Below are 13,292 nucleotides of genomic sequence, written 5' to 3' on the forward strand. Positions count from 1 at the left end.
ATGATTAGCTAGTCACACACTATGTCATAGAAGCCAAAGAAGGCAGAGACAGAACTAGCCACTGGTCATGGTGTCCGGGAGGCCATTTGTGATGCACACATGAGCAGATTCGTGGAAGGTGGGATGTGAAAGCCTCTGGGTAATGAGAGAGAAGAGGTGGAGAGCGTTAGACCATGAACAAAGACAACTCTTTCGAGGAAAAGTAGGACAATAACTGGTGAAGGAAATGAGTCTAATATTTTTGTTTAAAAAGAATGAGTGGGGTACTTCTCAAACTGTCTCTCGTAAAGGACCAGTATTCTTTTTTAAATATTTCTGGTCATTTATAAACATGCTATTGTACAAAATGGTAAAAATGAAATGAAAAAAGACATTCCAAGTGTAAGTCAAAACAAAAGGAAAACAAAATGGTGGTTCCTCAAAAAGATTAAAAAAGAAACATGTAACCTAACACAAAAATTTCTTGGTATATATCCCAAAGAATTGCATTATTCACAATAGCCAAGAAGTGGAAGCAACCCGTGTCCATCAGCGGATATATGGATAAAGAAAATGTGATATATACATACAATGGAATATTTTTCAATTGTTAGAGGAATGAAATTCTGACACATGCTGGAACATGGATTAATTTTGAGAACATATTGCTAAGTGAAATAAGCCAGTCCTAGACAGACAAATGGGCTTCCCAGGTGGCACTAGTGATAAAGAACCTGCCTGCTAATGCAGGAGACTCAAGAGACAGGGTTTGATCCCTGGTTTGGGAAAAATCCCCTGGAGAAGGGCATGGCAACCCACTCCAGTATTCTTGCCTGGAGAATCCCATGGATAGAGGAGCCTGGTGGGCTACAGTCTATAGGGTCACACAGAGTCAGACATGACTGAAATGACTTAGCACGTGTGCAGAAAGACAAATACCGTATGATTTCAGTTATATGAAATTCATAGTAACAGTAGAATGGTGGTTGTCAGGTTTAATGGGTGCAGAGTTTCCATTTGGGAAGACAAAGAGTTCTATGTGACGGTTGCACAACAATGTGAATGTTCTTAATGCCACTGAACTCTACATTTACAAATGGCTAAGAGAGTGCATTTTGTTGTGTGAATTTTACCACAATTAAAAATAGAATAGGGCTTCTCTGGTGGTCCAGGGGTTAAGAATCCGCCTGCCAACACAGGGACATAGTTTCGATCCCTGGTCAGGAAAGAATCCACATGCCTTAGGGCAACTGAGCCTGCTTGCCTGGATCCTGTGCTCTCCAACAAGGAAATCACTGCGATGAGAAGCCCACACACTGCAACAAAGAGTAGACTCTGCTTGCCACAACTAGAGAGTGGCCACGACCAGCAGCAAAGACCCAGCACAGCCAAAAATAAATGAATAAAGAAATATTAAAAAATAAAGCAAATATAAGCTGATTTTATAATTATTAGCTTTAATAAACAAAATCAATCTGTCAAAATCTTCTAAGTCTTCTGAAAGTTTCTAAATGCTTACTTTCATCTTCTGTAACTCATTTTCTCCCAGTTGACAGTGACTAGTTCAAAGACCAGCATCTGTGCATGGACTGCAGTTTGATTAGCTTTCATATAGTGTGGCGACTGGAACAGTGATGATGTAGGAGAGATGGGAGAATTGCTGGAGTGGTGAGAAGAGATGAGATTAGCTGCACGATGGAGGGACTGATTTTGGATTTTTCATGTCTACTAATGGGCAGGAAGGCTGAATACTGGGCAGAAGGGATGGTGGGAGATTTTGGGTGTTGGGAGGGTAGACGAGGTTGTGGGAGATTTTGGACACATTCTTTTGTAGATTTCCACTTTCTTGATGAAAACAAGAAACAAAGTGATCTTTGAGACTTTGAATAAGATAGGGTAGAAAGTTAGCTAAAAGAGTAGGAGAGTGATAGATACCTTTGCATAAAAGGTAGAAGCATGGTTATATACCATATTAATCAAATATTTGTTTGCTTCTTTTTAAAAAATACTTTTCATTATTAAGTTTTCCCCATAGGTATAGGTCTTCCCTCTCCAGTGAGACTCTAGCTCTCATAAGCAGAGTAAATTTCCTGTTCTTTTTTGCATTATGTTGCTCTGTTTACAGTTACTCAGTATATACTGAGGAAATAGTCACAAAGTGGTATCAAATGTAATTTCATTTCTGAACTGATAGCATTCGGCTTAAAGTATGCATTTTCTTCGACTGGTCTTTCTGCTGTTGTTATTGTTACTGTGATGTCCTAACTAGATAACACATGAATCATTTCTTTTTGTGTCACTTTATAGCATTGCCACCATGGGCTATGTGTAAATAAAGAGATGGAAACACGTCCTGTAGATGGCGATTGGGGACCATGGGGACCTTACAGTTCTTGTTCAAGAACATGTGGAGGTGGAATCAAAAGCACAAGCAGGCTCTGTAATCGCCCCGAGTATGTCTTTTTTATGTCACTGTAAATTAAGATTATCTCAAGGCACCAGAAAGTAAACATCAGTTTCATTCACTTCTAAAACTGGAGGTCAGTCTGTAAGTTTCTGAGATTCAGAAAACTTCTGGAATACTTTAAGCCATATTACTTTCTATCTTGGTAGATTCAGACCTTAAAAAAAAAAAGTAAAATACTTTTAAGAATTTGAGTTAAGACAGTCATTTTCTTTTGTTTTTTGATTTAGTGTAAATTTGAGAAATAGTTGCAAATAACGACAGTAATATAATGGCATTTTTACTTTTACTGTGCTTTTGTTGAAAGAGCCGGGCCCCTTTCAACTGTGCTTTGGTTTTCCTGGGTAAAATAGGTAGTTTTGTTACCGTTTCTTACTGTTTGGTATAATTTGTCATGTCATATTTTCTTTTTCTTATTTTCATCTTATAGTTGCTTCAGTGTCTTTAGCTTGAATAAGTACTGAGGCACAGATCCTGCTCACCAAAATACTTAAAAGAATTTAGGGATTCCATAAGAATTTTAGAAAATGGTTCTCTTATTATAGATATAAGGAAAGAGTTTTTAATACAGAAATATGACATAATATGAATACAATATGACTTAGTTTATTTGAATTTTAAAATAGTTGAATTATGCTGAAAGTCTTCATATGTTTTTAATCTTCCAACATAAATTGAAATGGAGTTGGATGTCTATAGATTGATACCATGAAATTCTTTGAACTGAGTGATACGTAGGATATACACAACAAAGAGTCATATATACTTCTTGTTAGTTTTAACATGGTGTCATCTTCCTTTGTTATCATCTTTGGCTCACTCTATATGTCTCTCTGCCTCTAAAATGAGTAAACACATCCCCACCATTAGTTCCTTGTTAGTTAATCTAGTTGTGAATAAGACATCATTTCTGCCCTCTGGGCCACAATATCCATGTTAAAATGGATTTTCTATAGTTCATTAACCACAGAGTTGCTTCCCAACCATGTTACATACTTCTGTTAAAAACAAAAAGTGTTAGTGGGACGTCAGTGGTTTTCCAGATCCTGGAAAGGGATGGAACAGTTTTAGAATGAAATGGCAGAAATAACCTTGTACTGATGCGCTTTAAACTGTAATGAATTTGACTAGGCCAAGAAACGGAGGCAAGTACTGTGTGGGCCGCAGGATGAAATTTCGATCATGTAACACTGATTCATGTCCAAAAGGCAAGCAAGACTTCCGTGAGAAGCAGTGTTCTGATTTTGATGGTAAACATTTCAACATCAATGGTCTCTCCCCTAACGTGAGGTGGCTTCCAAAGTACAGTGGGAGTAAGTAATTAGAATATTTTATTGCTGTAAACAGTTTTGAGACAAAGGAACACACAGCTGTGTTCTTGTCCACCCAAATTTGACTTTTTCTTACAGTTGCCATAAAAGACCGTTGTAAACTCTATTGTCGGGTGGCTGGGACCACTAACTTCTACCAATTGAAGGACAGGGTTGCCGATGGTACTCCTTGTGGAACTGAAACAAATGACATCTGTGTTCAAGGCCTGTGTCGGGTAAGTAAAACTACTGCGTTTAAAATGACTTTCAGAATACTGTTTTCCTTCTATTTTTCTAGCCAGATATTACTTCTGCAACTTGATGTACATTCTCATGAATTTCAGTGCAGCATCCTTGTTGCTACCCTGCTGTCTGTAGGAACATGGTTAGGAGCTATTCTTTGTCATCAGGAGTGACTCACGAAGCAGTAAGAAGAGTTTGCTGTTTTCATTTTGCCTATGGCGCTCAAAATCAAGATGAGGGATGAAGTCAACTTCCTAAGATGTCTCAGGACCCGAAGAATGCAAAGTCCTTTTGCTACTTTGAACATGACCTTCTGTGGTGACGCTTTTTCTCTCTGTGTTGGAAGCAGTGATATCCTCCCACCCTCTGTCCATTCTCCTACTTCTTGTATGCATTCGACAAACTTTTACCAAATTTCTGTGTGGGCTTCCCAGGTGGCCCTAGTGGTAAAGAATCTACCTGCCAATGCAGGAGACACAGAGACACAGGTTTGATCCCTGGGTCAGGAATATCCCTGGGAGTAGGAAATCGCAACTCACTCCAGTATTCTTGCCTGAAGAATCCCATGGACACTCCAGTATTCTTGCCTGAAGAATCCCATGGACAGAGGAGCCTGGAGGGCTACAGTCCTCGGGGTTGAAAAGAGTCAGGCATGACTGAGCGCGCACACACACACACACACACACACACACACACACACACGCACACACACGCACACACTCTGAATGCAACTTATTGTTCCAGTCACCGAGAAGTAAGGATAGACAAGAACTGCTGCCTCTGACACAGTGGTAGATCTGTGGGGGCTATGGGCACACACAGGGCTGTGGGGTTATCTGCAGGGTGGCCTGTGGACGTTGTCGATGGAGCATCTTAGTCTATGGGGAAGTGGGTAAAGGATTTGGGGAAGGCTCATGCAGGGTGTGAGTCTGGATCTAATTATTAGGATAAGAAAGTTTTAGAAAGGTGAAGAAGTAAAGGACCCAGGTTGGAGGTGGCCACCAGCTGATGTTATGTGAAAGTGTTTTCCTAAAGTCCTTGAAGATCCAGGGATTTGGAGTTAAGCAAGAGATGTGATTTGATTTGCATATTAAAGTCTTCAGAATGTACTGGGTTGCTAGAAAACTGGAGTTAGGTAGGCCATTTAGTGGGGCTTCCCAGGTGGTGCTAGTGGTAAAGAGCTGGCCTGCCAATGCAGGAGATGTAAGAGATGCAGGTTCGATCCCTGGGTCGGGGAGATCCCCTGGAGGAGATCATGGCAACCCACTCTGGTATTCTTTCCTGGAGGATTCCATGGACAGAGGAGTGTGGCAGGCTGCGGTCCAAAGGATTGCACAGAGTTGGGCATGACTGAAGCAACTTAGCACTCATGCACGCAGGCAGGATGCTAGGTGAGAGCAGATGAGCCCCTGAATTAAAGTTTGCAAGTTGCAGATGGCAATCCTAAACATGGATGGTGAGTTTGAGAACTAGGATATTGAATGTTGTCTAAAGAATATAAGTATCATCTTGTGAAGTCATTCCTTAAGTGGAACTTTATAGGACTAGTTCTTCTCCCTATAACCAAACATCTATTACCTAGGTGATAAAGGCCTTGCACTCAAAGGGCTAATGAGATGTTTAGAGAAACTGAAAATAACTTACAGATTGGAAATAGCTTTGGACTTTCCTGGTAGTTCAATTGGTAAATGATCTGCCTGCAATGCAGAAGACCCAGGTTTGATTCCTGGGTCAGGAAGGTCACCTGGAGAGGGATAGGCTACCCACCCCAGTATTCTTGGGCTTCCGTTGTGGCTCAGCTGGTAGAGAATCCACCTACAATGTGGGAGACCTGGGTTCGATTCCTGGGTTGGGAAGATCCCCTGGAGAAGGGAAAGGCTACCCACTCTAGTATTCTGGCCTGGAGAATACATGGGCTAGTTCATGGGGTTGCAAAGAGTTGGACACGACTGAGTGACTTTCACTTCACTTCGTTTGACTTTTGAATGTGAGAAAAAGGGCACTTGGTGCCTGAAAACTTGTTTTATCTAAGCTAACCCCGGAGAGTCAGATATAATGAGAAAATATGACGTGTCTGAACATAAAGATGCCTATTACTTTCAGAAAATATCTGGATGAAATTTTCATTTTGGAAACATTTACCTTGTAAATACAAAATCATGAGGCTTATGAATTTTTCTTACTCTCCTGATCACTAAACTTAAGGAGTATTCCAAAGAACTAAATGTTACTGCAGTGTATGCAGAGGGCACCGTCTGTGTGGAAAAGAGCTGCATTTGTTCTTTCCAAGCCTTGGGTCACACTGTACTCTCACCTTTAGTTATTTACTCATTTTTTTCTTAAACACTTTATTATGCTGGATATTAATTTTTTTTGAGTTTTATTTTTTTATTATTTTTTTAAATTTATTTTTATTAGTTGGAGGCTAATTACTTTACTGTATTGTAGTGGGTTTTGTCATACATTGACATGAATCAACCATGGATTTACATGTATTCCCCATCCCGATCCCCCCTCCCACCTCCCTCTCTACCTGATCCCTCTGGGTCTTCCCAGTGCCACCAGGCCCGAGCACTTGTCTCATGCATCTAACCTGGGCTGGTGATCTGTTTCACTATAGATAATATACATGCTGTTCTCTCAAAACATCCCACCCTCACCTTCTCCCACAGAGTCCAAAAGTCTGTTCTGTACATCTGTGTCTCTTTTTCTGTTTTGCATGTAGGGTTATCATTACCATCTTTCTAAATTCCATATATATGTGTTAGTATGCTGTAATGGTCTTTATCTTTCTGGCTTACTTCACTCTGTATAATGGGCTCCAGTTTCATCCGTCTCATTAGAACTGATTCAAATGAATATTTGATATTATTTGATATTAATTTGATATTAATTTTATAGAAATAAGTTATTTCTGTCAGATATGTTGTTTATCCCCAGAGTTCTAAGGTCATAAGTTAAAAAAAAATGTAAATCATGAACGACCTCTTTTTGAAGTTACTATAGTGTGTTACTTTTTGTCCCATTTGAATCACATGTCCTTAAAGAATTACTCTCAAATAATGGAAATAGGAATCACTGTCAATATTTGTTACCATGTGGACTTAGTTTTTTACCTCCAGGGATTTTTAAAAACATCTGAGAATCTATCTTTAAATCCCACACCAGGTGATTTTGATGCAGGAAGTATGTAGATGATCCTTTAAAAAACAGTGCTTTTTCAACTCTGAACAGCTGTGTGAAAATACTGGTGTACATATAACAAGACCATTAGATATCCTGAAAAAATCCTGTTGTATTGAATTTCCTGTTAATTGAAAGAATATTTTTGGAAAGAACTTTGTAAAGCCCCATTAGTGTTTCGCTGGTCATTTTAATAATCTTGACTGTAATTATTGTATTTTGAAGCAAGCTGGCTGTGATCATGTGTTGAACTCCAAGGCCAGGAGAGACAAATGTGGCGTGTGTGGTGGGGATAACTCCTCTTGCAGGACAATGGCAGGTGTCTTCAACAGTGCACATTATGGTGAGCTTTGCATTTTTTTTCCAATTTTCTCTTTGGATATAATAATGGGACTATATCATTACAGAATAATAGTGTTGGTTTGTTTTGTTTATTCTGTATTTTAGTTCAAAATGATTAATTAAATCTTGTACAAGTTGTAGGATTGAATTAATGAATTTACCTGCTTAAGATAAGTTTAATTCTTAAAAAAAATTTAGGTGCATTTGTTAGAATAAATCCAGTACAATGATGTGTAAATAGCCCCCCTGTCGTACCAGTTAATGAAGTGTTTTTACTACTGCTTCTGTAATCTATATTGTATATGTTTATAATCTTTCCAGGAAATTTGCTTTCAATTATTTTTAATCATCTGAACCACATGTTTTCTGTGTGACCTGGCCTATCTGTTGTTTTTTATTGATGATATATTGAAACTGATTGAAGGTGAAGGATGAAGCCATTAACTTAAATGTTAATTTGGAATTATCATTATATTTGATTTTTCAGGAAGTTTGGATTACAGATATAATTGCTATTTGGCCATGGCTTCATTTTTCTCGAAATTTTTTATGAGAATATATCAGATATTTTCCATTAAATTTTCTGAGAAACGTTTTTTATTTTTATGGTAATAAAAGCAACCCTTTAAAACTTTCTTTGCAAAATAAATGATGTGTGTTTTACAGTTTTATTGTTCGGCTTCAAATTGTATTCACATGTTTTTGAACAGAGTTGTTTAAGTTAGTAAGAATTGCTTCAATTAAAGCAGTGTCATTTAGAACACTATATTTATATGAAAAGTGTAGAACATTTACTACTTTGGTCATGATTATGCATCTAAGTTACTTGACATTATTTGACATTATTTTTAACATTATTTGACATTATTTGATTTTAAAAGAGGTTAAGTCTCATATGAGATTATCTTGTGTTTTCAGAGCAGCCTTATTTATTTATATTTCTTTAAGATATCACATTTAAATATAAGGTAATAAATGGTATGATTATTCTGTATACATTAAACGCATACTGGTTGTAGATTATTTGACATTATTTTTCTAGTTGTTATGATTTGATGCTATTTTTCTAGTTGTTATGATTCTTTATTTCTTGGGACCTATATATATTTGATTCCTTTTTATCACCAGTGGCACACATTTATCAAAGTCTGGTCTGTATTCACTGAAAGTATTTTTGCTATATAAAGCCGAATGCACCAAATCAGAATTTAACCTTGCTAAAATTCTGCTATGAATTAATCAGCTTGCAAATGGAAAAAGGGTAAATTCATGTGCAGGTTCTGAACAGCATTTGTCACATTACTGCCCCCTAGTGACAGCTTTCATCTTGTCACCTTTGCAATGCCTTGGAATACTTTCTTGAAAAGCATAGCAAAGACAAATAGTGGAGCTAGTAGGAACATTTTCTAGTGAAAAAGAATCATGAGTCAAATTATTTTTGTTGGCTTATAATCTAAGTCAGCGTTTAATGTATACAGAATAATCATACCATTTATCACCTTATATTTAAATGTGATATCTTAAAGAGATATAAATAAATAAGGCTGCTCTGAAAACGCGAAATAATCTCATATGAGACTTGACCTCTTTTAAAACTTCCTCTTCTAAAGTTAACTTCATATTTATAAAAGTTAATGTATATGAAAAGTTTCAACTCTTTTTGTTTTTATATTAAATGAAAGAGGAAAATCCTAATAAGAGAAAGGAAAATGTTAGAATAATATCGCTAGAGCAGAATTAATTGTTGACTTAAAACCTGAGAGTATTTGGAAAACGATGTGACATGAGTGGTTTTAGTGCAGGAAAAATGTTTCTTGTTTAATGTATATTTGTATATGTAATGTAATGTATATTTGATATAGTGTTTCCTCATATTTTGAGAAGTGCCAGTGTTATTGAATTTGGCCTCATAAAACATTTCTCTAGAGTAAACTTTTTACTTTTCTCTTGACAATTTGTTAGTAGACTTTTAAAAATAATGTAAAATTTGGGGAATGGCTGTGGAGATTTCTGCTTACACTGGAACCTGAAAGCTTAAGAAAAAATATTTCTCTTTAATGTTCACTATTTTGCTGCTCACTGAGTCTGTGTAAACATCTAGCAATGATCAACTATTTTTATATCTCCCGGATTTGTGAATAGCATTTGGAATCCTGTATTTTTCCCCATTAGGAAGTATAAAATGTAAAAGAATTGGTCACATTTAAAAATTAATGTGTGTTAAGTAGTTCAGGAGCTAAACTACTAGATTTATTTGTATTCTATATTCAGAATTTTAAAAGTAAGAGAAATTAGGAAGTGCACCTTAAGAATCCCAAACTGTGTATTTCTAGACAAGAACTACTTTTTCTTAATCCTTAGTAATTTGTATAAGACAGTGATTCAAAAAGAATAAGCACATATCATCTTTCAGAGATAAAATGAAATTAAGTCTGACTATACTATTCAGATTTTTCACTCAGCAGTACTAGCCTCTGGGCCATCTGCTTTTTGTGAAAGTTAACATGTATAAAATTATATTGCAGGTTATAATGTCGTTGTAAAGATTCCCCCAGGAGCAACAAACATTGATATTCTTCAGCACAGCTATTCTGGAAAACCAGAAGATGACAATTACCTGGGTAAGCATTTTTAGTTAAATGGCAGCCAGTATGTGCAGCTTCATGGAGGTCTGTGGTTGTAAATTCTTGGAAGGCAAGAAGAGCCCCTTGAATAAACATGCAATTTCAGCTCAGACTAAGCCAAGTCATCTGAGAACACATATATGTGTTCTCTTTTTGAATTACATACCATATCCTATTTTAAAGATACTGAATTAAATTCTGGAAGACAAATTAAGCTTTTTTCCCCATGAGGGTGTTTTAGATAACTAGAGGTTATATTCAGTTAAAGTTGTGTGTGTATTTAGAAAACAGTTCTCTAGTTGTAACCCTCATTGGAGTTAAATGGTTTTAAGAAAGAAGTTGCTCAATCGTGTCCAACTCTTTGTGACCCCATGGACTGTAACCTACCATGCTCCTCTGTCCATGGGATTTTCCAGGCAAGAATACTGGAGTGGGTTGCCATTGCCTTCTGCAGAGGATCTTCCTAACCCAGGGATTGAACCTGGGTCTCCCACATTGTAGGCAGACGCTTTACCATCTGAGCCACCAGGGAAAGGGAATGTTTTTAATTTGTTTTCTTAAATGTCTTCACCATGTAGCACAAGTCTTTAAATACAATTTTTATTGTGATTGTGTTTTTATTGCTCTTATATTACAGAAAGAGAACTATAGTTTCATATTTTTAGATGTTAATGAACATAGTCCTAATATATTGTCTTTTAGCTATTTCTAGAGTGTACATTTCAGTTGTTATTTACTTTTTCGAAATTGACTTATAGTTTAAAGCATTTCACTTAGGCCCAGAGATGAAAAGAATGCTTTACAAATCTTTGTTTCTAATTATTGACTTACATATTGTCTTACATTACTTTACCTTAATATTGACTTACATGTAATTCACTAAGCAGGTGATATAAAGCTGATACTGAAAAAACACTTGCCTCAAATTAATGAAATGTGAAATATTGGCTCAAGTAATCAATGCTTTGAATTGACTGGGAATCTGAATCTATAATGAACAGCCCATTTCAGAAATTATCTTTGGCCTTATAAAGTCAATTGTAGAAAGAACAACTGCTGAATGGATGCAGATTTTCCTTCCAGGGTGATGAAAAATTTAGAAAACTAGTAGAGGTTGCACAACATTGTGAATGTACTATATGCCATCAAGCTGTTCAATTTAAAATGGTTAATTCTGGTTTTGTTAATTTCACCTCTATAAAAAAAAAACCAAAAAAAATTCCTAAGGAAAATCAAACGTGAATGTTTTAACTGTTTACATTTAATTGCACTTCTTTTTCTTTTGCATATACATAGATATATGCCATGTATATCATATGGTATAGACATATGCCATATGTATTATAGATAATTTATTATGTCTCTGTTAGGATCCAAATGTAGGTATTTGGTTCTGCTTAAGTTTAAAGATTAGAAATGTTTACTACTAAAATATCAGTATACTTTGTAAAAGAAATACTAATGGAAAAATCAAAATCTAAATAGGGGAGCAAAATACATGTGTGGAGTGTTTAGAAAGGACTTGTGATTTGCTTTGGTAACTAAAAATGATGAAATGTAGTTTTTCTCAGTAAAGTTTTATTTCCCTTAGTTTTAGTGTACTAGGCAGTCCTTTAAACAAGCCTGTCTACTTCTGATAATGTGCAAATTTACAGAGTGATTTTCATTTTGTTGGTTCTTCCCTGAATTCAGTGTAGTGTATAAAGACAATCACAATAGTCTACATAGACACAGAATCACCAGACATATTTGGTAGTATTTCCTTTAGCATTGGTTCAAGGTGTGTAGTATTTAAGTTTAGTCATGGTAACTTGTGTGCTTTGGGTAAGATTTCTTGGAAGACCAAATAAGTGTTTTCCAAAAAGATTATTTCATTGAGAAGTATAGTAAATCAGCAAAGATGTATTTAATTAACATGGGGGTTTTATAAGTGTAAAATTTAAAATATTAGACACCCTCTCGAAAATTTAAACTAACAGCACAGTGCTTTACAATTTATGTGCTTTAAAAACATTTTCCAAATTTGATTCAAATTAAAACCCTGTGAGTTGGGAATTTTTATTATTCCTATAATGCAATTAAAAAGCAAGTAGTTTATCCAAGATCACATAGTAGTTAATTGGAACAATTTGAATTTAAATCAACTGTACTAAGTCCTGTGTTCTTTTTACTAACACAACACTGTGGAGAGCATGCAGTTTTGTATTTACAAAAGTAACAAATTATGAATACATACTCTGTTCCATACTCACATACACATGCAAATATTAGTATATAGAGAGACACACATATACTTAATTGATAGGCTGATGTTAATACCTATCCATGGGAAAGAGCAAGAATCACCAGGGGCAAGAACAGAGGGGGCGGTGGGAGGGTTCTGAAAAAGTAGCCACTCACACAGGCGTGAGCAATGATGAGTGCCTCCCATGAAAAAGATCCAGATGTTTACGGAGGGAGGAGTGGAGAGGCATGGGCTTTTGAAATATTGACCCTAGGATGTCGAAGCTTTGTGCATGTTTTCCAAGGTAAACAGAACTCTACAGCAGCCTGGCTGCCCTTTCTTTCCTCCCCGTGGATGACCAAGATTGATTTAGCTGATCTGTCTGCATGACTTCTCTCTGTTTTTCCACTTCCTGTGTGTCTCTCCTGGTGCTGCATGCTTTGTGGACGATGACCTTCTCAGAAAGAAAAATTATAGAGTGAATGTATTTTCATGGGTTTGGCTAATATGCTGCAGTTTTGCTGCTTATGGGTTAGATACCACTTTATAGTAAAATAAAGTTTATTTCCTCCATATTAATTTATATTTATATTCTCTAACTGCAGAAGAAAAGAGTGTGAATTGTAAAAGTTAAAACTGTTTCTGGACCGTTGACTGGTTTTGCTGTTTCATGAGCACTGTCCTTTTACAGCATTATCGGACACTCAAGGGAATTTTCTTTTGAATGGGAATTTTGTTGTAAGTATGTCCAAAAGGGAAATCAACGTACAAGGAGCTATTTTTGAATACAGTGGTTCAAACAACTCAATTGAAAGGATTAATAGTACTGATCGACTGGAAGAAGAACTTGTTTTGCAGGTAAATTCTTAGTAGTTGTTACTAAGACAGTTTTAATCATATTAGTAAAATATGATGCTTCAGTA

At 36.3% G+C, this 13,292-nt stretch overlaps 1 protein-coding gene across 1 annotated transcript in view; it reads left to right on the top strand.

Annotated features, from left to right (window-relative positions):
* The window catches only part of ADAMTS20 (ADAM metallopeptidase with thrombospondin type 1 motif 20), a 194,942-nt gene that overhangs the window by 84,787 nt on the left and 96,863 nt on the right, over positions 1-13,292 (top strand). The window contains exons 12-17 of the mRNA XM_065932168.1: positions 2,287-2,432; positions 3,575-3,756; positions 3,853-3,989; positions 7,405-7,522; positions 10,047-10,142; positions 13,061-13,227. Of these exons, the coding sequence (XP_065788240.1) occupies positions 2,287-2,432; positions 3,575-3,756; positions 3,853-3,989; positions 7,405-7,522; positions 10,047-10,142; positions 13,061-13,227 (846 nt within the window). The remainder of the gene's footprint in view (positions 1-2,286; positions 2,433-3,574; positions 3,757-3,852; positions 3,990-7,404; positions 7,523-10,046; positions 10,143-13,060; positions 13,228-13,292) is intronic.

This window comes from Muntiacus reevesi, chromosome 4, assembly GCF_963930625.1.
Source record: "Muntiacus reevesi chromosome 4, mMunRee1.1, whole genome shotgun sequence".
Classification (NCBI taxonomy): domain Eukaryota; kingdom Metazoa; phylum Chordata; class Mammalia; order Artiodactyla; family Cervidae; genus Muntiacus; species Muntiacus reevesi.